This window comes from Centruroides sculpturatus, unplaced genomic scaffold, assembly GCF_000671375.1.
Source record: "Centruroides sculpturatus isolate CEXI.00-Female unplaced genomic scaffold, Cexi_2.0 scaffold966, whole genome shotgun sequence".
In the NCBI taxonomy this organism is placed as follows: Eukaryota; Metazoa; Arthropoda; class Arachnida; order Scorpiones; family Buthidae; genus Centruroides; species Centruroides sculpturatus.
In genome coordinates, this window is record NW_019385273.1 from 200,239 (window position 1) to 224,264 (window position 24,026).

The 24,026-nt window shown below is 30.8% G+C and overlaps 1 protein-coding gene across 1 annotated transcript; it reads right to left on the bottom strand.

Annotated features, from left to right (window-relative positions):
• Window positions 1-425: 425 nt before the first annotated feature.
• Window positions 426-23,636, bottom strand: LOC111637019 (protein FAM50 homolog). Its single transcript, XM_023382421.1, has 6 exons — window positions 23,519-23,636; window positions 22,176-22,407; window positions 21,759-21,884; window positions 18,583-18,864; window positions 14,727-14,855; window positions 426-987 (listed from the first exon to the last, which is right to left on the bottom strand). The coding sequence occupies exons 2-6, from the start codon at window positions 22,392-22,394 to the stop codon at window positions 637-639; spliced, it is 1,107 nt and encodes a 368-aa protein (XP_023238189.1). The 5' UTR covers window positions 22,395-22,407; window positions 23,519-23,636; the 3' UTR covers window positions 426-636.
• Between the last annotated feature and the right edge of the window lie 390 nt (window positions 23,637-24,026).

A 24,026-nucleotide genomic window follows, 5' to 3' on the forward strand; every position in this document is an offset into this window, starting at 1 on the left:
AAGAATGCTTAATTTGTTAGCTCATTATGCAGAATATGCATGAAACAAAATGCTGTTTTATGCATACTATCTCTAGAAACAATGATTTCATATGAATTGGTAGATTATACGATTGATCAGATTCAAAGATCAGAAATGAAAATGGAAATTGTGAATACTGATGGAAAAAAAAATTACTGTAGAATTAAGACTCTTCCACATTTATCTAGAAATTTGAATTTAATTGTATGACACAATAATATTTTTTTAATATTTAATTTTTATTTATGTAAATTCCAAATTAATACATTCAAAATACCAATGACAGTTTTTACATAAATTGAAATTAAAATTTTGAATTTTTCATTAATAGAAGAAAATTTTAATACACAAGTTAACAATAATTTTATACAACACTAACAAATATTAGTGTTGTATTTATTAAAATTAAAAGAGTGGACTACTTCAAAATTAATATAACGATTCTTCAATATTGATGAGAAGCATTTACTTATATACATAATAATATGTATTTTATATAATGTATGCATTAAGCTAAGTTTTAAATTATAATAAAGTAATTTTAAAACACAATTTGAACATATGAACAAAATTATTTACAAATACCTGTATGAAGTATATTAAATATACTTTTTCTCATATCTTTTTGCGATCAGATATGGTATATTTTTCATAATTTCTTGTGGGATCATAAGGTTCCCATCTAGAAGCAGGAAATATATGCTTATTGCGTTCATACCAACTTCGTAAAAGAACTTTTCCAGCATGAGACTCATCCTTCTCAACAGTGGCATCTCCCACCAAACGAATGTCATCATGAACATCAAAACTAAATAGGGGTCCACTTTTACCTCTTGCTTTTGTCACAATAAAATCATAAAATGTGTAGTGATGAGGTATAATTAGATCTTCTTTCACATACATTAACTGATCACCAGTAACAGCTCTCAATTCATGGAATTCCTTTCGCAGAATTTCTAAACATTTCTGTTAAATAAGAAAATGTTTTATTAATTAAAATTTTATAATTAAAAAAAAGTTTACTAATAAGGAAAGTATTTTAATTAAAAAGAATACTTTTGAACTAATCAATCCAAACTATTAAACTATCCAAATTAATTATAGGATAATTTTCAAGCTTTTCTTTTGTCTAAATTGATTATTAATTTATTAGTAAATGCCCTTTCTAATGCAAACTGTTTATACCAGTGGTGTGCCATCATTAGAAGCGGTGGAAGTGCTGCTTTCCTTGCATTTTATAAAAAATAAATACAGTACATACTAATTTTAATTATATGAAAATAATCGCACATTATTTTATTATAACCGCATCATGTATCTTATTACAAATTTCTATACTACACGTGAAAAAAAATAATAATAAGATTGCTATTATATATTCGAATATTAGTGGCGGAGTGGAATCTATGTATTGTCATATTCCAAAAAGCCAGATTTGCACATGCACTTTACAGAGCACCAACCTCACCTGGTTTAGCCGGTGGAAGCCTACGGAGAGAGGGCGCTAAATGGCTTAGTCAATGGATGCAGGAAAATTTTGCTCTGTATTTGAATTGAGTTTTTGCTGGAATTTTTACTTTAAGCTCTAAGTGTTATATATTTCTGGATAGCATTTTCCGTGTGGATTAAGAATCTGTTAAGTTTTTCAACGTACGACAATTTTTCGCGAAGTTATTAGTTTTTGAAAACTGAATACTTTTAAAATTTTCAACATTCTTCTACGACGACTGTCGCCATAGTAACAGTCCAGAGAAGATTCCAGAATTTTTACCAGAAGTCGTATGTTCTTTCTTCATATTATTTTATTTTTTTTTTTTGGAAATTATTAATTTTAGAAGTTATACTCAGTGATGGCTATTGAAGAATTTCTGGAGGAATCTGAGGAAGCCATTAAGGATTTAAAGAGATATTTCCGTAATAACCCAAAAGGGCGATTGGGTACCGAGGAACATATTAGATTTATTACAGATAAATTTATTACCTTAGTGAAGAGCGCCAAAGAGGTAATTAGGAAAAATTCCATATCAGATTTCCTGCTTCAGAAATTTGATTTGTTGGCAACGAAAGAGGATGTCAAACAGCTGCTTGTTGCTCAGAGTGACAAAAATTTAGAAGTTATTCAGGAAGTGAAACAGACTATTTGTGACTTAGAAAAACCTCCACTTTTAGGGGTGGAAGGTTCTCAAGGGACTACTGCTCTGTCATATAGAGATATTTTACAACGCAATCTTAATTCTTTGAAGAATACACAGTCTGAAAAGGAGTCCTCATTACCAAGATACACTGTTCTAGTTTACAATGATAATAAAGAGAGCACATCGGAAAAGACTAAGACACTGCTCACTAATTCTTTTGATCAAAGATTGCATAAGGTGCCTGTCGCGTGTATTCGTAAGATTAACAAGGGTGGAATTGCTGTTGATTTTCCTATCAGAGAGGAGGCTGAATACTTTCAGGAACAATTAGACAAAATAGAAGGATTAAAGGCACGAAACGCAAGACGGCGTCTTCCTCTTATGAAAGTGACTTCAGTCCCGAACTCAGTTACCAAAGAGGACCTACTAGAATACCTGCTTGAACAGAATATTTTTTCACAGAAGTACACGATGGAGGAGTTTAAAAAGGTTTTAAACATTCGATTTTCNAAAATATCATTTGGCGCTTTGGCTACTTTTTGGGCTACATATTATTTATAATTATATTAGTTGAATAAAAATGCACTTTAAAATAGTGTTTCGTCACTTTTTATTAATTAGAGACCCAAATATAACAAATATTTGTGTTTTTCAAATAAATTTCCGTTTGTCTCTTTTATAATAAATGAATTTATCTATTACTAAGTAAAAATTGAAAGTGTCTGTAGAAGTAATTTTTAAAATATCCTTTTTCTTGATAAAGTTTTAATACTTATTATTATAATCTAGACATATTAATCCTTAAATATACTTGTATATTGAGACACAAATATATATTATATGTACTTGTGGCCCAAAACTCCTTGACTTCTTCCAATGCGGCCCAGAGAAACAAAAAGGTTGGACACCCCTGCTCTAAAGCCTTTGCTTTTGCAATAGCCACCACCTTTTTTTAGTCATTTTATTAGCCAAATGTTAAGTTTTTATTTGTTCTCCTAAACCTGTAATTATAATTAGGAAAACTGCCAAAATACAAGGAAACAGTGTGTAAGTAAAACTGCAGTAAAAGAAATGCAAGCAAAAGTGAAATTGAAACATTGTTTACTTTGTTTCTGATCAGTTCAGTCACTTGTTACATGGTTATGTCACTTATGTGCTTCCAGTATGGACAAATTAGTTTCAATTTTTACATCAAAACAGAACTATAAAAAGAAACAAAAATCCATTTTCATTTCAAAACTCTTTTTGACATTATTTAATAGGTGAAATTTCAGATCAGCTCAAATTAAAATGAAACATTCACTCATCCTAAGTAAAAGCTTTTAAAATACAATTATTGATTTGCAAATTAATAAATTATAAAAGCTTTTTCTGAAATGTCTTGATTAAATAGCAAAATAGATGTTTTCTCATCATTTTATAAACCATTACTTTTCTTTATTTTTTATTTTTTGTATATATATATTTCAACATTAATATTTTTTTATTTTATAATAAACTTTAAAACATCATAAAATTGTAATCACATTTTTTTCAAAATAATAATAATCATTGCTGGAATTATTAACTGGATATAGGCTATTCTAGATAACCTAAATTGCGGAACAAGAAAATGCAAAACTATTTACTAGATCTGAGCATCCAAAATGTCAAAAAAAAAAAAAAAAAAAANCTAGATAAACATGAACATAACACACTGGATAAGGAGTGTCCACTCTACATTAAAGCAAAAGCCTTATATATTAAGACAGCTGACTACTTACCTTAATAATTATGGAATCCTTTACAGGACACAAATTGTTTAATTCATAGTGCTACCTCTGCTCCTTAGCACAACAACTAATACAAGCAGATCATCACTTCTCTATATACATTTGTGTTTGCTGACTGTAAGAAATATGTAAGCTTCATCATCTTTCTCTGTTTTTGGGTTTAAAGTGTTGGAATTGATACTTACAATTACTAGCTGTGTGGACTTTGGTTTTTTTTTTGTTTTTTTTTTTACTTGTACACATATTATATATGGACTCATGGAATTCTCAAATCTTTGTCTTACAAATTTTCTGCACGGGATAAATTCTGTTAAACACTTTGTCAGAATTATTGTATTTACTGCGACATTCATTTGCGAAAATATTCCTGCAAATAAGTAATCTGTTATATGCTGCAGCAAGCTGCTTCATATTTTGTTCGGGTCTTTTATTGTCATTGTGTTTTTATTTTTATTTATTTATTTATTTTTTTTTTTTTCTTTTCACTTTGCTTTGTTCATTAGTGCATACTGTAACTCGGTGGAACTATGTAACGGATATGTTCCTGTAATGCTCACTGCGGGGCAGGACTTTGTACCTTGTTTTAAATGTACAATTAAACTAATGAATGAATGATGGAATGAATAANTAACAAAAATTATCATTGATTTGTGCTTACATATGTGTCATTTTTGATGTTTTCTTTCTTTTTCCATTAAGTCATGGAAAGTATACTCACCATGACCCAAGTCCAGACCTTGATCTTGGTACTTGATCGAACCCTAATTTTGTTTAACACTGCTTTTATTCAGACTTAATTTTGATTGCATGGTATATTACACAGAAAGTTATCCATTTGTTACAATACTGTAATCAATTATTACCATTGTCATTATGTCAAAACAAAAACTATAATTTCAACAACAACAGTTAGTAAAAAGCTCAAATTCAACATTTACAACAATAATATATACTTATTAGTACTATTTACAAAATTACAATTATTCAAAATCTCAAACAATTAACCTGATTAGGGAAAAGAACTAGAAGAAGAAAAAACCTTAATTGGCATCAATTCAATCATTCACTTACAATTATCAATAGCTTACAATTCCACAGCTATACACTAACTAGCAAGAGTAAAAAGAGCAAAGCAGGTAGTCTAGCTTGCTACACCAGTTTGACAATAGTCTTTTATACACTCACTGTTAATTTACATATTCAACTTATAACAAATAAAATATTTCAAAACTAGTATTTCTAATACAATCTGATTACAAAATATATAGTACAATATTATTTAATATTTTAATCCTTTATTGTAATGGGATACAGTGCCATTCATTATGCAAATCATTATGAAATTATGCAAATGAGTGTTGAGATAGCTGTTGAGGTTTATCATAATTCAACCCCCAAAACTTAAAATAACTAAATCAAAATGGAAAATAAATAATGCAAGTAATTAAATATTATGATTTGCCCAAAAGTGTTTCAGCTGTAGGCAAATCTGAAAATCATGCCTGTACCTGTATGCCTCCAAGCCTGACTATATTGCTACTTGTATTCAGGCAAGGAAGTCTTTCAAGGTATTGAACGTTACTTTAAAGTGTACTGTTGTTCCACAGAAAATTGTTCATTTGCATATTATAATGTAATCACTTATTAACATTGTCATTATGCTTGCACTAATATAACATTTCGTTTAATTCCAACATCTCTTGGTATGCATTTTTTGTCAATGAGTGTAAATACAATATATTATATTATTATTATTTTATTTCGTATAATATTAATAATGTGTGTATATACATATAATATATATATATATATATATACTCATCACAAGTTAAGCAAGGATCACAAAAAGCAAAAGCCTGAAACAGCATGAAATGTAATGATGAATGAAAATGAAAATTAGTGTATAAGTATAATTTAGTAAGAAGACTAACATTTACCCCTTAAAGTTATGCAAAATGTACATAAATATGCAAATGAAGAGCAGTGGGAAAATACTGGCATCTTTCCCCCTATTTTTGCTGAAAGGGTACTTTAGACAATAAAGAACAGAAAACAGAATTGTTATGGTGCAAACAGTACATAATCAGGTCCCAAAGAAGACATTTACAGGATTCAGAAAGATGGAGAGCTGTTGGAAGATTGGAGGNGAGACCTTATAATGAAAAAGAAAACATTATTAAAAGAGAAAGACCAATGCCTAAATTAAATATAAATACGTCAACAAAAAAATTTGTTTGACATTTTCATGATAAAATTTATGAAGATATAAAATGGCTCTGTGGATGCATAAAAATGCAAAAATTGTTTTGCTGGCTTTGCCTACTATTTTCAAATAAAATTAGTGTGTGGAATGAGATTGGCTTTGACGATTTAAATAATTTTAGTAAAGCTGGCAAAAGACACAAAAATCCTAAATCTTGCATCGAATCTTTCGTAAAATTGAAGCAATTTGGAAATCAAAATAGAATAGAATTTAACATTAGTACACAATATAAAATAAATATTGAAAATTATAACAAGATAGTTACGGCTAATAGATATATTATATTTTAATTAGTAGATGTTATTGAAGCGAGAATTGGCATTTAGAGGGCATAGAGAATCTATTAAATCTAATATAACAGAGTTAATTATATTGAACTTGCTTATTTATTAAGTGCGTTAGATAATCTATTAATTAAAAATACATTTAGAGAAGTCTACGGTTTTTACTGGCTTATCGAACAAATACGAATGGACCATAGACCATCACTGACTGATTGCCCCTGAAAGTTGGCTTGTTACAAAAACACAACTTCCCTATCATCAAATGTCACGGCACGCCCCAGGTTTATACTGAACATTATGATGCCAATTATCATATTTTGGAATATCATGGATGCAAAATATGTCTAACCACAAATGAAATTTGGAGGAAATTAAAGCAATCCCAGGAAATTTGCAATAAAAAAAATAATATTACAACAACAACCACAAAAACATTACAATAAAATAGAGTAGCTTCTCAGCTAAACCTGTAATTATCTTCTTTCTTTCTTTATTTTTGCCTTTTCCAGTGTTTATATGGGGTCGGCGTTTCCTTCTCTAATATGTTTCTTCCATTTCTCCCTATCAAGGACTTCTTCTCTTTTAAGTCCACTCTAGTTCAAGTCTTCTTCCACCTTATCTTTCCAATGCATATTTGGTCTTCCTCTTTTTTCTTTTATTACTAGTTTTCCGATCTTCTTTCCAACATAATTGTTGTTTCTTCACTCTACGTGGCCAAACCATCTCAATCTTGCATCTTTTTGCTCACCTTAACAGAACCTCTAATAAAATCATTCCTTATTTTATCCTTCCTTGACACTCCACATATCCATCTCAACATTCTCATCTCCACCACCTCCATCTTTTTTTCTTGGGCTCTTGTTATTGTCCACGTCTCCACTCCATATAACATTGCAGGTCTAACAACTGATTTATACAATTTTCCTTTCAGATTGCAGCTAACTTTCTTATCGCATAACACACCACTCACCTTCCTCCAGTTCATCCATCCACATTAAATTCTATGCTGCACCTCTGAGTTCAATCCTCCTCCCATCTCAACAAATGTCCCAAAATATTTAAAACTGGAACAAAAGGAAGTGGCACATTTTGGATTTTAATATTACACTCATCTCTAGCATTCAGAGTCATATAAGCTGTTTTAATTCTGCTAATCTTCATGCCCTTTTCTTCTAAAACTTTCCTCTAATCTTCCAATTTCTTCTCAGTCATGCTTTGGGAAAGTTCACACAGCACAATATCATCCGCAAACAGCATACTCCATGAAGCCTCACATTTCACATCACACACCAACACGTCCATTATCAGGTCAAACAAATAAGGGCTAAGGGCTGATCCCTAATGTAAACCAACATTAACGAAGAATCCTTCTGTAGTGCCCACACTACTCTTAACTTGGGTCTCTGCTCCCTTGTAAATTTCCTTGACAAGCCTAACATACTTTTCTGGAACATTCTTTTCCCTCAAACATCTCCATACCTCTTTGCCTTGGTATCCTATCATACACCTTTTCTAGATCTATGAACACCATGTGCAAATCTTCCTGCATTTCCTTGTGCCTTTTCATCAGCTGTTTTAGAGCAAAGATAGCATCAGTCATACTTCTTTCCGACAAAAAGCCAAACTGTTCCTCTCCAATCTCAGATTCCTGCCTAATCCTTCTTTCTACAATTTTCTTCCAAATATTCATAGTATAGGACAATAACTTTATACCTCTGTAATTTCTGCAATTCTGTACGTCGCCTTTATGTTTAAAAATTGGCACCAGAATGCTCTTCCTCCATTCATCTGGGATCTTCTCCTGCTGCCAGTTTCTTCATAAGGTCCCAGAGGATATCAATTCCCTCCTTACCCAAACCTCTCCAAGTCTCAAGCAGAATCCAATCAGTGCCTACTGTTTTCCCCATCTTCATTTTTCTAAGCACACTTTATACTTCTTCTCTGCTAATATCTTGCACCACTCCTTCATTTGCTTCTCCATTCTCATATAAAGTTCTGGGGTTTCCTTCATTCAATAAATTCCTAAAATATCCTTTCCATCTTTCCTTGACTCTTTCGTAATCTTGTAATACCACTCCTTTACTAATAATAATTATCATCTGCACATCGGATTTAACAAAATATCACGTACCTTAGAACCTTTAACCGATGCGAAATAAAAATTTAATAGTACAAACGTTTTCAGACCCCTCCTGGGTCCATCTTCAGGCAAAAAATCGTTTGAAGATTACCGAAGTACGAAAAATATTCGTTTAGAACGATTTTTTAAAACCGAAAAGATAGAACGGAATCACGTGATCTATATCTGTGAACGTCATATCTTCTACGTCATATTCACAGATATTTAAATATTTTCCCTCGTTTTTAAGATTTTATGAATAACTTTGTTGTTAAGCCCATAAAATATATCACATAATTTTAGATAACCCATTTACTTCCTTTCTTTTAGGATTATGACATACTTAAACCTCCTGTTGTAATAGGGCCTGCCATGCCAAAGAAAGAGAGATCTCATCTCTGGAATTGATCGGTGATGTAGTGTTGTATGCCTTGCATAATTCTATCTGCTCCAGCCATTTGAGATGGTCTAAATATGAGGTGGTGGTGATTAATTTAGCATTTGAAAAGTCCGCAGTTATTTCTGGATCAGACGCGTAAGTTGATAAGGAAGTGGTACATTTATTTTGCTGGATGTCACGCATATGTTCTTTCAATCTGATCCCAACAGCTCGTTTTGTTGAGCCTATGTAAATTAAATCCTTTCTAAAACGATGATCCCTGAGTGGCACTTTGTATACCCCCGGCATTCTTTCTTCCTTAGATTTGTCTTTTCCATTACGTAGAATACCAAATATGGTTGGGCATCTTCTGAAGGTTAGGGAAATACCTTTCTGCCGTGCGATTCTATTATGTATTGATTTCAACAGTGGGTTGTAAGTAACTGACATCCTCGGTTTATCCTCCTTTTGGTTAGCACCTATTGAATTAATTCTTTTAGAAGGAGACATCGTTTCTCCGAACCGTTGCGACATTTTTTGTATGATGTTATGGTATCCGTGTTGTTTGGCCACTTCGTATAGGTATTGTATTTCCTGTTCTAAGGCCTCTTGAGTGGAAGAGTGTGTGTGAGCCCTTTTAACTAGAGCCCTGAATGCCGCCATCTTGTATTGCACAGGGTCACATGAGTCTGCCGGGATATAAGTTGGAATGTCTGATGGTTTGCGGTACACGGAGGTGTGTATGATCGGTCCTCCAAAGTCAATATTCAAATCCAGAAAATGCACCGATGAGTCGCTGTGTTGTTCGACCTCCAGGGTAAGACCATATGGATTGTTATTCATTTGATCCACGAATTGGGTGATGTTCGGAGAGTCTCTCCAGAGAACAATGATGTCGTCAACGTAACGTTTATAAATTATGATGTTTTGGAGGAAGTTCGGNTTCTGTGGCATAACGTTTTCCCTCATAGATAGTTCCCAAAATTTTTTTCCAATTTCAGCGTAAAATTTTTCATCTTCTTCGGCTGAATTTCTTGCTTCATGACTTTTTCTTCCGTGTACGTCGACGCTCATGATTCTCTTGAAAAATTACGATCGATGAAATATCACAACCACAATGGACGAATGCCGGAACGGGAATGACAGATTTCCGAAGTTTGTAACTAATACCACCATAGTATCGACATCTGGCGGTGTTAACTTAAACTATAATTATTTTGTTATCTAATGATTAATGAGATTTGTTTTAAAATTTTAAAATAAATAAATGAGTAAACATTTTTGTAAATTTAGAATCATTTTAAAATATTAGTTAATTAGTAAAATTTGTGTCTAAACAAGTATAAAAGGTTAATAAATATCTGAAGACAAAGTCCTCCCAAGAAAGGAACCACCATTTATTATTTTCGCATTCTGGACTATACAATCTTGGCGACTGACCTTTCATTGTAGGCTGCTGGCCGCCAAAAAGTCCTCAGATATTTATTTAATTATAATTATTTCCATCGGACGAAAAATTTACAAGGAAGTCTGAAAAGTATCGTCACGGGGGGGAGCAGTTTTTTAATCTACATTTACCAGCGCTCATTTTCCAAGTAGATAAAAGGCCGAAACAACCCCAACAATGTATGATGGTAACTAGAAGACGTCCATATGCCATAATTCCTTTTTAAAAAAATTTTGTATTTTTTACTGGATGTATTTTTGTGATTTTAAAAGGACTTTTTGGCGGCCAGCAGCCTACAATGAAAGGTCAGTCGCCAAGATTGTATAGTCCAGAATGCGAAAATAATAAATGGAGGTTCCTTTCTTGGGAGGACTTTGTCTTCAAATATTTATTAACCTTTTATACTTGTTTAGACACAAATTTTACTAATTAACTAATATTTTAAAATGATTCTAAATTTACAAAAATGTTTACTCATTTATTTATTTTAAAATTTTAAAACAAATCTCATTAATCATTAGATAACAAAATAATTATAGTTTAAGTTAACACCGCCAGATGTCGATACTATGGTGGTATTAGTTACAAACTTCGGAAATCTGTCATTCCCGTTCCGGCATTCGTCCATTGTGGTTGTGATATTTCATCGATCGTAATTTTTCAAGAGAATCATGAGCGTCGACGTACACGGAAGAAAAAGTCATGAAGCAAGAAATTCAGCCGAAGAAGATGAAAAATTTTACGCTGAAATTGGAAAAAAATTTTGGGAACTATCTATGAGGGAAAACGTTATGCCACAGAAGAAAGTTAATGATGGTGAGTAGAAATTTATGCTTTGTAATCATGCGTTTTCTCTTACTTTATTTTAGAAGAGACCTTAATAATAGATGTTTCCAAAACTTAGAATTTCGGGAGCGATCAATATAATAAAACTCCTGTTTATGTAACTCGTAAAGGCCTGGCAAAAAGGGCCTTTGTTACGGCTTTTTTTTTTTAGTTTACAGTGTTTTGGTTTACCGAATAATAATGAATACGGCTTACGTCTGATACACAACTCTTATCTTGTGGCGTATGTTTCCAGCAGATAAATGCGTTTTTTTAATTGAATTTTTCAAAAATATATAACAGTTGTACTGTAGGCTTTGTAATTTTCCTCAACTGATATGTTGTGAAGCGATTTCTGCACTGGATTTCAAATATATCATTGTTTTACAGAGGAATTCTACGAAAAATAATACGTTGCTACCACCTGCAGTAAATTCTCTTGCAGCGTGAGAGTACTGTACACTCGCGATTGTTATGTGAAACAATTGCGATACAATAAAATAACAATGTGAAATATTCAACCTTTACCACAGTGCTACACATTTTATGTTTTTTTTTTTTTTTTTTTTTTTTTTAATTAGATTTAGTTGAACCTAGTGGAGATTAGATTAAGTTACCTTTGGGAAAACCCTTTTATAATTGATTATTTTTCTTATACATAATTGATTTGATCTGGTGTTTGAATAGTTGAAATATATATTATATTTATTACTACTAAATTCATGTTTATAGTTATTCTTGTTGTTTATATATTACAGTTTGACTTAATAAAAATTATCATTGATTTGTGCTTACATATGTGTCATTTTTGATGTTTTCTTTCTTTTTCCATTAAGTCATGGAAAGTATACTCACCATGACCCAAGTCCAGACCTTGATCTTGGTACTTGATCGAACCCTAATTTTGTTTAACACTGCTTTTATTCAGACTTAATTTTGATTGCATGGTATATTACACAGAAAGTTATCCATTTGTTACAATACTGTAATCAATTATTACCATTGTCATTATGTCAAAACAAAAACTATAATTTCAACAACAACAGTTAGTAAAAAGCTCAAATTCAACATTTACAACAATAATATATACTTATTAGTACTATTTACAAAATTACAATTATTCAAAATCTCAAACAATTAACCTGATTAGGGAAAAGAACTAGAAGAAGAAAAAACCTTAATTGGCATCAATTCAATCATTCACTTACAATTATCAATAGCTTACAATTCCACAGCTATACACTAACTAGCAAGAGTAAAAAGAGCAAAGCAGGTAGTCTAGCTTGCTACACCAGTTTGACAATAGTCTTTTATACACTCACTGTTAATTTACATATTCAACTTATAACAAATAAAATATTTCAAAACTAGTATTTCTAATACAATCTGATTACAAAATATATAGTACAATATTATTTAATATTTTAATCCTTTATTGTAATGGGATACAGTGCCATTCATTATGCAAATCATTATGAAATTATGCAAATGAGTGTTGAGATAGCTGTTGAGGTTTATCATAATTCAACCCCCAAAACTTAAAATAACTAAATCAAAATGGAAAATAAATAATGCAAGTAATTAAATATTATGATTTGCCCAAAAGTGTTTCAGCTGTAGGCAAATCTGAAAATCATGCCTGTACCTGTATGCCTCCAAGCCTGACTATATTGCTACTTGTATTCAGGCAAGGAAGTCTTTCAAGGTATTGAACGTTACTTTAAAGTGTACTGTTGTTCCACAGAAAATTGTTCATTTGCATATTATAATGTAATCACTTATTAACATTGTCATTATGCTTGCACTAATATAACATTTCGTTTAATTCCAACATCTCTTGGTATGCATTTTTTGTCAATGAGTGTAAATACAATATATTATATTATTATTATTTTATTTCGTATAATATTAATAATGTGTGTATATACATATAATATATATATATATATATATACTCATCACAAGTTAAGCAAGGATCACAAAAAGCAAAAGCCTGAAACAGCATGAAATGTAATGATGAATGAAAATGAAAATTAGTGTATAAGTATAATTTAGTAAGAAGACTAACATTTACCCCTTAAAGTTATGCAAAATGTACATAAATATGCAAATGAAGAGCAGTGGGAAAATACTGGCATCTTTCCCCCTATTTTTGCTGAAAGGGTACTTTAGACAATAAAGAACAGAAAACAGAATTGTTATGGTGCAAACAGTACATAATCAGGTCCCAAAGAAGACATTTACAGGATTCAGAAAGATGGAGAGCTGTTGGAAGATCGGAGGCCAGTCAACAATTACTGAAATGGCAAGATTCTTTAATGTCTGTCATTCTGTTACTTCAAGGCTTTAGAAACAATTCCAAACAACAGAAACCGTTGTCAGAAGACCTGTTTCACGTCATCCACCGGTGACAACATCTCAGGATGATCATTATTCATTATATAAGGCTCCTAGCCAAAAGAAACAATAGGACATCTATATCATCTCTGCATGCTTCCTCATGTCATCCACAGGAAAGCAGGTATCTGTCTCAACTGTTACCAGAAGGCTTCACAAGGCTGGACTTTATGCCTGTCGATTGGCAGTATGTGTACCATTAACCTTCATGCATAAACAGGCCCACCTGAAGTGATGTCAGGAGCATGTAGGTTGGACTCAAGAACAACAGGCTCATGTCCTGTTTACAGATGAGAAGTTTTTCATGATAGCAAGCTTATATTGATCTGGAGTAAGGTTGGAACCTGTTACAAGCCACAGAACATAACAGAAAGATATACTTTTAGTGGTGGTGGAAAAACTGTTTTGGTTGGGTTTTCATTACTTGGATGCACTGATCTCCATGTTATCATTACTTCTCACAAGTATTGGGATGAGATACTGAACCACTATGCTGGTGCAATCAAAAAAAGATTTCACTTTAATGGACAATAATGCTTGTCCACATCAAACAAGACTGGTTGGCCAATACCTTTATGTAGAGGGAATAGAATGAATGGATTGGCCTGCATACTCTCCAGACCTCAATCCCATAGAACATCTATGGAGTACTCTAGGAAGACATGTTTCAGCTGTCACTGCCTCCATAAATGCTCAGTGACTTCCAAACTACTCTTCTGCTTGAATGATAATCGCTGCCTTCTCACTTTTTGCAATTTCTTATTGAAGGTATGAATCAACACTGTCAAGCTTGCATTAATACTAAAGGAAGTCACATTTCATACTGATGTCAACATTTATTGTTATTTGCATTCATCTTTTATTTTTCTGTTAACATTCACTTGTTTTTCCCAAATGTATGAAGTGTATATGTTACATATACATAAAGTATGTATGCATAATCCTATGAAAGTTTTATACATTCGTTTAAATGGTTTTGAAAAGCTGTCACTATAAACTTATTACTTAATAAAAATTATTTTAAAATAATAACTTCACTATTATACAAATAGTTGAAAATTAATGATTAGAAGTAAAAACTGACCTGTAAAAACTGATAAATGCTATTTCCTTTTCTCATCTTTACACTTCTGCGATGACCAGATCCATCCCAATAACTAAATGTAATTATTATTTCCTCATTTTTCAATTTTTCTTGCTTTTGAACCCATTCCTATATTTAAAAAAAGCAAGCACTTCAATATAATGATATCTATTTTTATTTATTTATTTCTCAAAAGACACTGTGGCCAGGTTGGCCTTTTTCAAGCATCTTACAGTAAAACAACAAAACCAACACAAAACAATATTACGTTTACAGCTTATGAACAATTATTTTATTAGGTGAAAAATCAAACTATGCCTATCTTTCATTTTATTAATTTAAAAAATAGCAATATAATTTTTCTGATTAGTTTATAATGTTATACCAAAAATAAATTTTTCACTGGTGATTGATTATGTACAGTAAAGTTTATAATTTCTGACTTATGGAACCAAAATAGTACTGAATTATCAAAAATACTGATTACCAGACATTCAATAAGTTCTATGAGATCTGAATATTTCAGACATTGATGTGATTCTGTACTGGTGCATGCTTCCAATTTGTTTATGCACACTCTTTAATCAGTCTGAAGATGCTACAGTTCAAGGCTGTACCTGTGATCACATGTAGCAAGAATGATTTTAGTTTTTTGCAGACATTTTTCAACATATTGACTTAATCAGCTGTGCTTCTATGATATCATGCTACATGCCATCTATCTGTGTAAAAATTTTTGGTTTTTTCTTGGTATCACAGGCCTTCAAAAAATTGCTGCAGAAAATTTCCACAATATGCATGCAATCATATAGCTTTTCCTTATTGTCACACAATCACATGTATAAGGAAATTTTCCACTATGTCATCAAAAATTATGCCATGGAGAGCTCTCACAATTCCACAAGAGATAGTCATGACATAATGGATGTTTCCTAGCCATGCATGATTTAATGACATGGTGATCAGCAACTTTCTGTGACCTTGAACATTGTCTCTGTAAGCCACAGCTTTATTTCATGCCCAAAAAAATCATTCTCTGATCCTTTTGAGAAATACCACAGTCCTCCTGTCATTTATTTCCAGCTGAATTCATCTCATATTAGCCCATGCTATCAGAAAGTTTGATGGGCTAACTATGGGAGCCAGGTCAAAAACACTGTTCTGTAAACAAAATAATATCGCATAAACTAAACAATATATTGAAATTTTGCATATAAATTACGCATTATAGGATTTTTCAGGATTGTTAAATTCAAGGAACAGCAATTACATGCACTATACTAATGTGTAAAAAATCAATAGAAAATCACCAGGTTATGCATGCTTGCTTGTTTAAAAAATTGCATGTAATTACAGGTTAAATTTGATTGAAAATCCTTCACAAACCTTGTGTGTGTTATTGCTTCAAAATCAACATTCACAATGATTCATGTACCACCTACTGTGATATTATATTTTGTGAATTATGTACTATAAATGTATAATTCACAAAAGCTACATATGTTCTGATCACAAGGAACCTGTTTTTTAAGTGCACTGTCCTTGTCTTGTCTTTGGGAAAGAAAACACAGTTAAAACTTGATTATTTAAAATGGTTAAAAAAAAAAGCAAAACATGCAGGGTTGTACTGAACAAATCACAGAAGTATTATATACAGAGACAAAACACTCAATGTACCAGGAAATCATTATATTGTATGTTGATTGTATCACCATGAAACTTGGTCATATAAGTCAGTGTTTTTCAACTTCTGATCTGCAAAAAATTCAAAAAGTCTGCAGAAAAATATTTGATCATACTGACACTGGTGCAGTTGATTACAAGTGACATTTAAATAGTAAACTAGAGTAACTATATACTTTGTTACATATAGTAACTTTAGATAAGCATATATAAGCATAATAAATAAGCATTAATTCATAGATTATCCATAATTTAATCAGTCTGTGATGAGAAAAAGGTTGAAAAAACACTGATATAAGTAATATTACATTAAAATTTAAGTAAATTAATTTATTTTCAAATACAGTAATTGCATTACAGTATGTACTGTTTATGAAACTTTAAATTAATGTACTTTAAATGTAGTGTACAGTGCTTGATGTAACCAAAACCCAAAAAGAAATGAGTTTCTGGATTATCTGAAAGACCCCTGGTCCCATCAAGATCAGATAATTGAGTGTCCAATGTACATCAATCAGGCACATTATTGAACACGAGATGTGTACTAGGTCTAATAAAGTAACATTTGCTTAACGCAATACAATTTAGAAAATATATATAGTTTATTGCACTGCATTGAATTTTGAGGTCCTCCAAACTATTTTTGAGAAAATTTATGAAACTGTTTCATCTATCAGGATCAATGTCTTCTGCCTCTACAAGATGATGTCCTGACAAAGTTTACTTTTTGACCCTTTCAAACATGTTTGTTATGTTTAATTACTTGTAATGCTGTACTTTTCTTGAATAATGAGTCTTTAGCACTCTACAAGTCCAAAAAAATTCCAATTCCCAAAAAAAACAAGCATGACTTCAGATTTCTCTGGTAATTATCAACAGATTATTGACTACTCTTCAGAGAAGAATTCAAATTACTGAGTGCTGGATTAACTAACTTCTACTGTATAATTCATTAATGAAAAAATAAATACACAAAATTACTATTGTAATTCTATTCAATACATAAAATACTAAGAGCAACTGTGGTATCTTGCACTGCATTGCAATTGCTCTCTACATCTATGTTGTGTACTAGTTTTATAAATTTTGATTAAAAAACTATAAATAATAAAAAATTAACAAATAATCAGTAGTAAGATAAAAGGAAATATTATAATTTAAAATAATGACAAGAAAATTAATACAGATAATCTTGAAAAATAAGCAGATGGCTTAAAATTGATCAATTGTTTGGACACTGTGGCATTCTACAATGCATTGAATATTAAACTTTGATAATTCATACTCTGAATTATTTGAATTTTTCTAAGACTTCAGATTTCTCTATTAAAACACTTGATGCCTTCTTTCAACTATTTTGGAGTTGGGGTCTAATGGACCTCGGAATCCTCAGACACTTTCAGAGGTTCTGCGAAACATTCAGAAGACATTTAGTGTTTACAGGAATGTATGTTTACAGGATGTTGATCACAAATGAAATTTATGATTTTATTAACTGTTTATGAATAAAAATCATTACAGTAAAACTTCTCTAACACAAAGTTCCAAGAGGCAGGAAAAAACTTCTAGTTACAGACAAATCAAGTTAGAGAACAATAGAGTGAATAAAGCCAATTCTGAATAGATTTGTACTTATACCTCTCTTGCATTATATAAAGAATCTTTGATAGTTTTTTGTTTTAAACAGCCATTCTATTAGTTACATTGAACAGTTTTGTAGGTACAATACATCATGTTGAGATAAAGTGCTTGGACTAGAACATTGTCTGAAAATTGATATTGGAGAGTAGATATAACTGTCTGAAAATTTCATGGAAATCCAATAATCAGGATCATTTTGAATAGAATAAATATTAAAACTTAAGTCAGGGAAGTTGAAAGTAACAAACACATGTTGGGAAATCATGAAAAACTTCAACTTGGAGAAAATTAGAGTTAAGAAATTTAAGTTGGAGACATTAAATCCCTATGCCATTCCATTGAGTCCTAAAGTGCTTTGTTTTCTTTTAAGTTAAAGAAATATTCAAGTTACAGATGTTTGAGTTAGAGAAGTTTTACTATAGTAGTATAAACCAAGGTCATTGAAAATTTCATATCACATGTATTTATGATAAATGTATAAAATATAAATTTTACTGATGAAACACTTTGAAATAAATTTAAAATCTTTTACTTGTCTTAATTCTTCTCTAAGTCTTCTTTCTTCTTCTTCACGATCCCTGTCAGGTAGAAAGCTTGTGTCAACATCTGGATTTTTGCGAATTTTCTTTTTTGGTATTGCCTCTGAAGAATCCGAATCATCTGCACTTTTAATTTTTGACTCATTTTTTACATTTTTATCATCATCAACCTCATCATCACCACCATCATCACTACCAATACCACCACCACCACCACCTTCTTCTTCTTCTTCTTCTTCATCATCATCATCCATTCTGAATGATAAAGCTGCAATCTATAACATATAATTACATTAAATCTTTTTTTAAGAAAGGTTTATTTTTTACAAATATTTTTAAGACAAATAATAAATATAATGATTATAATCACATAAATAAAAAACGAATAAACATACAAACATTGAATGTCATAAATTTTAAATTTAGATAATTACATGCAAACCAAGCTTGACATATGATTATAAACAAACAATAGTACTGGACTTTACTCAAACTATAATAAAGTCAATTAATTATGAAGATATTATGTAATTTAGACTAAAGATAGGCAGTTAAGCTGCCATCTTGTATTAAATTTAATAATTAAAAATGAGTTAATTAATTTAAATATTCTGGAGGAAAGATTGATCCAGAGCAGGACTCATACCTGCAACTTCTGCTTACTGTACAGATGTGCTGCCAATAATTACATTACCTGAATCTTCATCTGATCTTCACTTCCAGACTAATTAATTTTAAACATATAACCATAATTTATTCATTCAAAATTGTTGAATTTAATATAAGATAAAGACCTAACCTTCAGTTCAAATTATGTGATATTTTTACATTTATAATTAATTAGCGATGTTATAGCCCTATAAAATACAGCAATATCATTTGTTTATTAAATAAATTAATAAATTTTATTTAATTTTTGGAATTTCCTCATATTTTTTGTTGTTGCAGTTTTTAAAAACATTATAATTTTCATATCATTGATGATATATTATAAGAATTGAAGGAATGGGTGCAAGAACAATGCAAGTCCATTTTCAATGATTTTTTGGTTTACATATCATCTTACAGAAAAAGTCACCCTATAATTTGGTGCAAGAATGATATTACTTCATTGATGTAGTATGGAATGAGACACAGTAAACAGTTGCATCACTCATATACACAGACAGTATGTCAATTGGGATATGTTTTCAATTTTCTACAATACTTTCAAAGATTTTAGTGTAACTGTCAAAGGAAATAAATTCATGATTTCAAAATATTTACTCCTTAATAAAAGTATTACCCATCCATTTGGAGTGGGTTGCTGTAAACAAGTTATTGGTGTTCGTTTGTTTGTTATGGCAATGCAACACTTGGGCAATCTGCCTAGAGGGATGCCTTCCAGGAGGTCTTTTTAAGGGAAACTGGCCCCTATTCAGGTATTACAGATGTGGAGAAAACCCAGAAAACTCCACATGGCCAGCCTGTCTGAGCAAGGCCAAACCCATGACTGAACTCTCAGTGTTCAGGGAACGAAGACTGCTTGGCCACTGGTGGGCCCTATTGGTGTTCATTTTACCAACTTAATGTTCTACAAAATTGGCATTGTGGCTGTAATAATGTTAACAAAACATTTGTAACATTAAAAATCAAGAGAAAAAAAAATTTGTTTTTCTTCATACTGATTGCATTAAATTTAGTACAATAATCAGTTAAGTTCATTCCATATTTATTGTCCTTTCTGAGCTTAAAATTAATTTTTTTTTTCTGATACAGAGGTATTAGTTAACTATCAATTATTTCTAGTAATGTTTGTAAATATAATTAATAATGATTCCAGAATTTTCTATTCATATTTTTATTCCCTCCTGAAAAGTTAATATCTTGAACTTGCATAGTTCTTGCAGTTATCTTTTCAATTCTTATCAAGGCATAATGCTAAAAATACTTAAAAATATATAAATATTTCTGATAAAAAGCTGAAAAATTGTTATTTAAACCAAAACCAATAAGAGCATGCTAGTGGAAACGTAAATCTGAATGAAACTTTTGCAGTTTGTAGTGAGGGCCTTCTGAGCACACAAGTAAAATATTAGGTATAAATGTCAAACCATTCAATAATAATTAACAAAATAACCTGTGGCCATTATTGTGTGATAAGGATGACATTTCAACATCCTATGTGGTGGTGTGCCAAGACCTCTGCCTACTATGATACTATCCCAACTTCAAATCTCAATGTTTCTGCAAATTTTTAAAAACTTTTATTAAAATATCTATTTATAAATAATATTTAAATTAATTTAATCAGAATAATTATGTATTTAATTTGTTAGATAGCATTTCTTGATTAGTACACTTGACATTAATCTAGCTTCTTGAAACAGACTAATTTTATTGTTTTATTGCCTTGTTACTGACAAACTGGTTAGTCATATTGGTTGTGTGCTATCGAAGAGAGAAGATCAAAATTTTTGTCACTGTCAGTAAAATGGAACAGTGTCATCAACATCTAAAGTTTCATTTCCTTATACTTTTCATGAAGTTTATTATACAGCAATTAGAAATTCAAAGGTTGTTTCAAATAACTTTTAAAAGATATGCTTGCTTATTCAGGAGAATAAATCACCTTAGTGTAGCAAACAATCCATCAGCAAGAATTTGGAAATGGTAAAAATTGTGGGCAACAAAATAGCAAAACTGTTTTGTTTATGTAATTTAAATATTATTTATAAACATACTATTTTAACAAAAGTTTCAAAAAAATTCCAAAAACATTGGAATTTAAAGTTGGGACATCGTAGTAGGCAAAGATCTTAGCCACTATTCTGCTTGTTAGAATGTCATCCTTATTGTGCACTTTATAACAGACACTAAAATTTTTTTTTGTTAATTATTATTGAACAGCTGGCCATCTACACCTTATATTTTACATGTGAACTCAAGAGGTCTCCACCTTACAAACTGAAAAATTTCATTCAAATTTGTGTTTCCTGTGATGTGCACTCTTTCTTGTAAGAATAATTATTTTCAAAAACAATTTTTTTAAATTTATTTTATTTTTTTAATTCTAAGACACATGTTTTCCATATTAGAATTAATATATTTAAAGAAAATTTATATAAAATTTGAAATGTACACACATTTAAAATTCATACATTTTATCTTTCAATATGTAAATACTTACTTGTCTCTTTTGCCTTTCTTTTGCTTCTCTCTTCTCTTCTATTTCTCGCTGTCTTTCTAATTCTTTCTCATGTTGTTTCTGAGCAAGTTGTCTTTCTCTTTCTTTCACAACATCTTCTTGTTTAGCCTGTAAATGATTACTAAATATTTGAATTATTAATGTTTCTTTATAAATCTAATTTCAAGAACTTCTATTTTAACAGGGATCCTACCTTAAATTGCAGTATTGAGACATCAGATATAGACATATTTTCATTAATATTAACCATATTACAGTATATTTGAAATATTAATATTTTAATATTAAAGAAAATGCAAATATCATTTTTATAAATGTATAGTCTGTGAATGCATATAAATAAATGGTAGAATTCCTGCTTGATTCAAAATTTCTTAATTTAATAGTATATTTTCATACCTTCATTTCAGTCAAAGTGACTAATCCAATGGTACTAGATTTTAATTGTTGCTCAACAGCATCATAATGTGTAGCAAATTTATTTTCAATATTTGAAAGTTTCATTTCTTCTTCAATTTTTCTTTTACGATGTTCTAATTCTTCTAAAGCTTTCTCACGTTTCTTTTTTAATTGCAAGGCTCTGCCTGCTTCACTAGCTGCTCCTTTATAAAGTGCCATTTTGCTTCTAAAACTGTAAAAATGTAGCTATAATAAATTATGTAATTTATTGATATTAAAAAAAAGCTGATTTATTTCTATTTTTAAACATATATTTGATCTTTTGCATTTTACCAGATTTCATATTTGAAAATTAAATAAATCAATCATTTTGATAAGAATCTAAATAAATTTAACAGAGCTATGTTATGGATTAATCTAGGTCAGTGTTTCTCAACCTCTAACGAATTGTCGCCCCCTTCAATAAAACCGTTACCTATTATCGTTCCCTTCACATCAAAATTCCGATGCCCAGGACGAAGACTAACACCAAATTCGTACTGCATTGAATAGACTAGTGACTAGTATAATGTTATTTGTTTAATTATTGTAGGATGTAACGAATAAAATATCTAATTATTCTTTATATAATGTTTTACTATATAGCCCAAAAAACATATTTTTTGCCCCCCAAAATATAAATTGTTACTAATCGCCCCCTCAACATGGAAAAACGCGTTATCAAGGGGCGATATCACCCGTGTTGAGAAACACTAATCTAGGTTCATATTGGCATATTAACTGCTAGGAACAAACACTAACCAAAATGAAATGTTTCGATTGTACAGTTGAAACAATTCATTTTGGATTATGATTGGTTGAAAAAGTTTCATTTACAATCCCTAATTTAAAAGCATTTTCTTCAAATCTTAAATGGCTGAGGAAAGTTTACTTGTCATCACTAAACAATTGATATTTCTTATAGATTAATCTATACTTCATATAATCAGTTTAGAAAGATTTCTGATTATTATAATATATATAAGTTATTAATTAAAGATAAACTCCAAAATTCATGTGACTTACAAATTCAATAATAAATTATACTTTAGAGATAATTAAGATTTATTATTGAAGGCATGTGTTCTGTAATAGGAAAAATCAAGCAATGGAATAAAATTATATGATTTTTATAAACTTGAAAAACAGTAATAGAATGCATTACATTACTTCAATAACTAGATAAGATATAATCAAATTTATTTAGTTTATTTTTTATGTTACTCCCAAAATATCTCATTTTATCAACAGAATTTTCAACAGAATAGGAATTTTCTAATGTGTAATTTGTTTAATTCACCTACCTATGTGCTATAGTTAATAACTATAAATTAGAAATTTTATTTGTAAACAGAGTACAGTACTGTAATTGCACAATTGGACACTTCGAGAAAATTCTTGACGACAACGGCGCCACCTACTCTATTGAAATGGAAAATATGGTAAACCCAATCCTAAAATTTACCATTCTATCTTTACTATAAATTGAAAATAAAATTTGTTGTAACACTATAATTATCATAAAATGAGTCATTTAAAAATACCTGATTGCATTTTTTAATTGTACCATTGTAGTGTAGTCACAAGGTCTGGCCGAGCGGTCGAGGTGGAAGCCTACCGCTCTGGGGGACCCTGGATCGAATCCGGACGGGTCGAATAATCCTCAGGAATTTTTCAGGGGTGGTCCATCCGGATATGTAGGGGCCCTGTCCCTCACTACCCTGCCGCCCCGTTGTGGGCCTAGCCGAACCCATAATCGGCTTGCAAAAAAGAGGCTTTCTTGGTGCTTTTTATATTTGTCAACTTGGACCT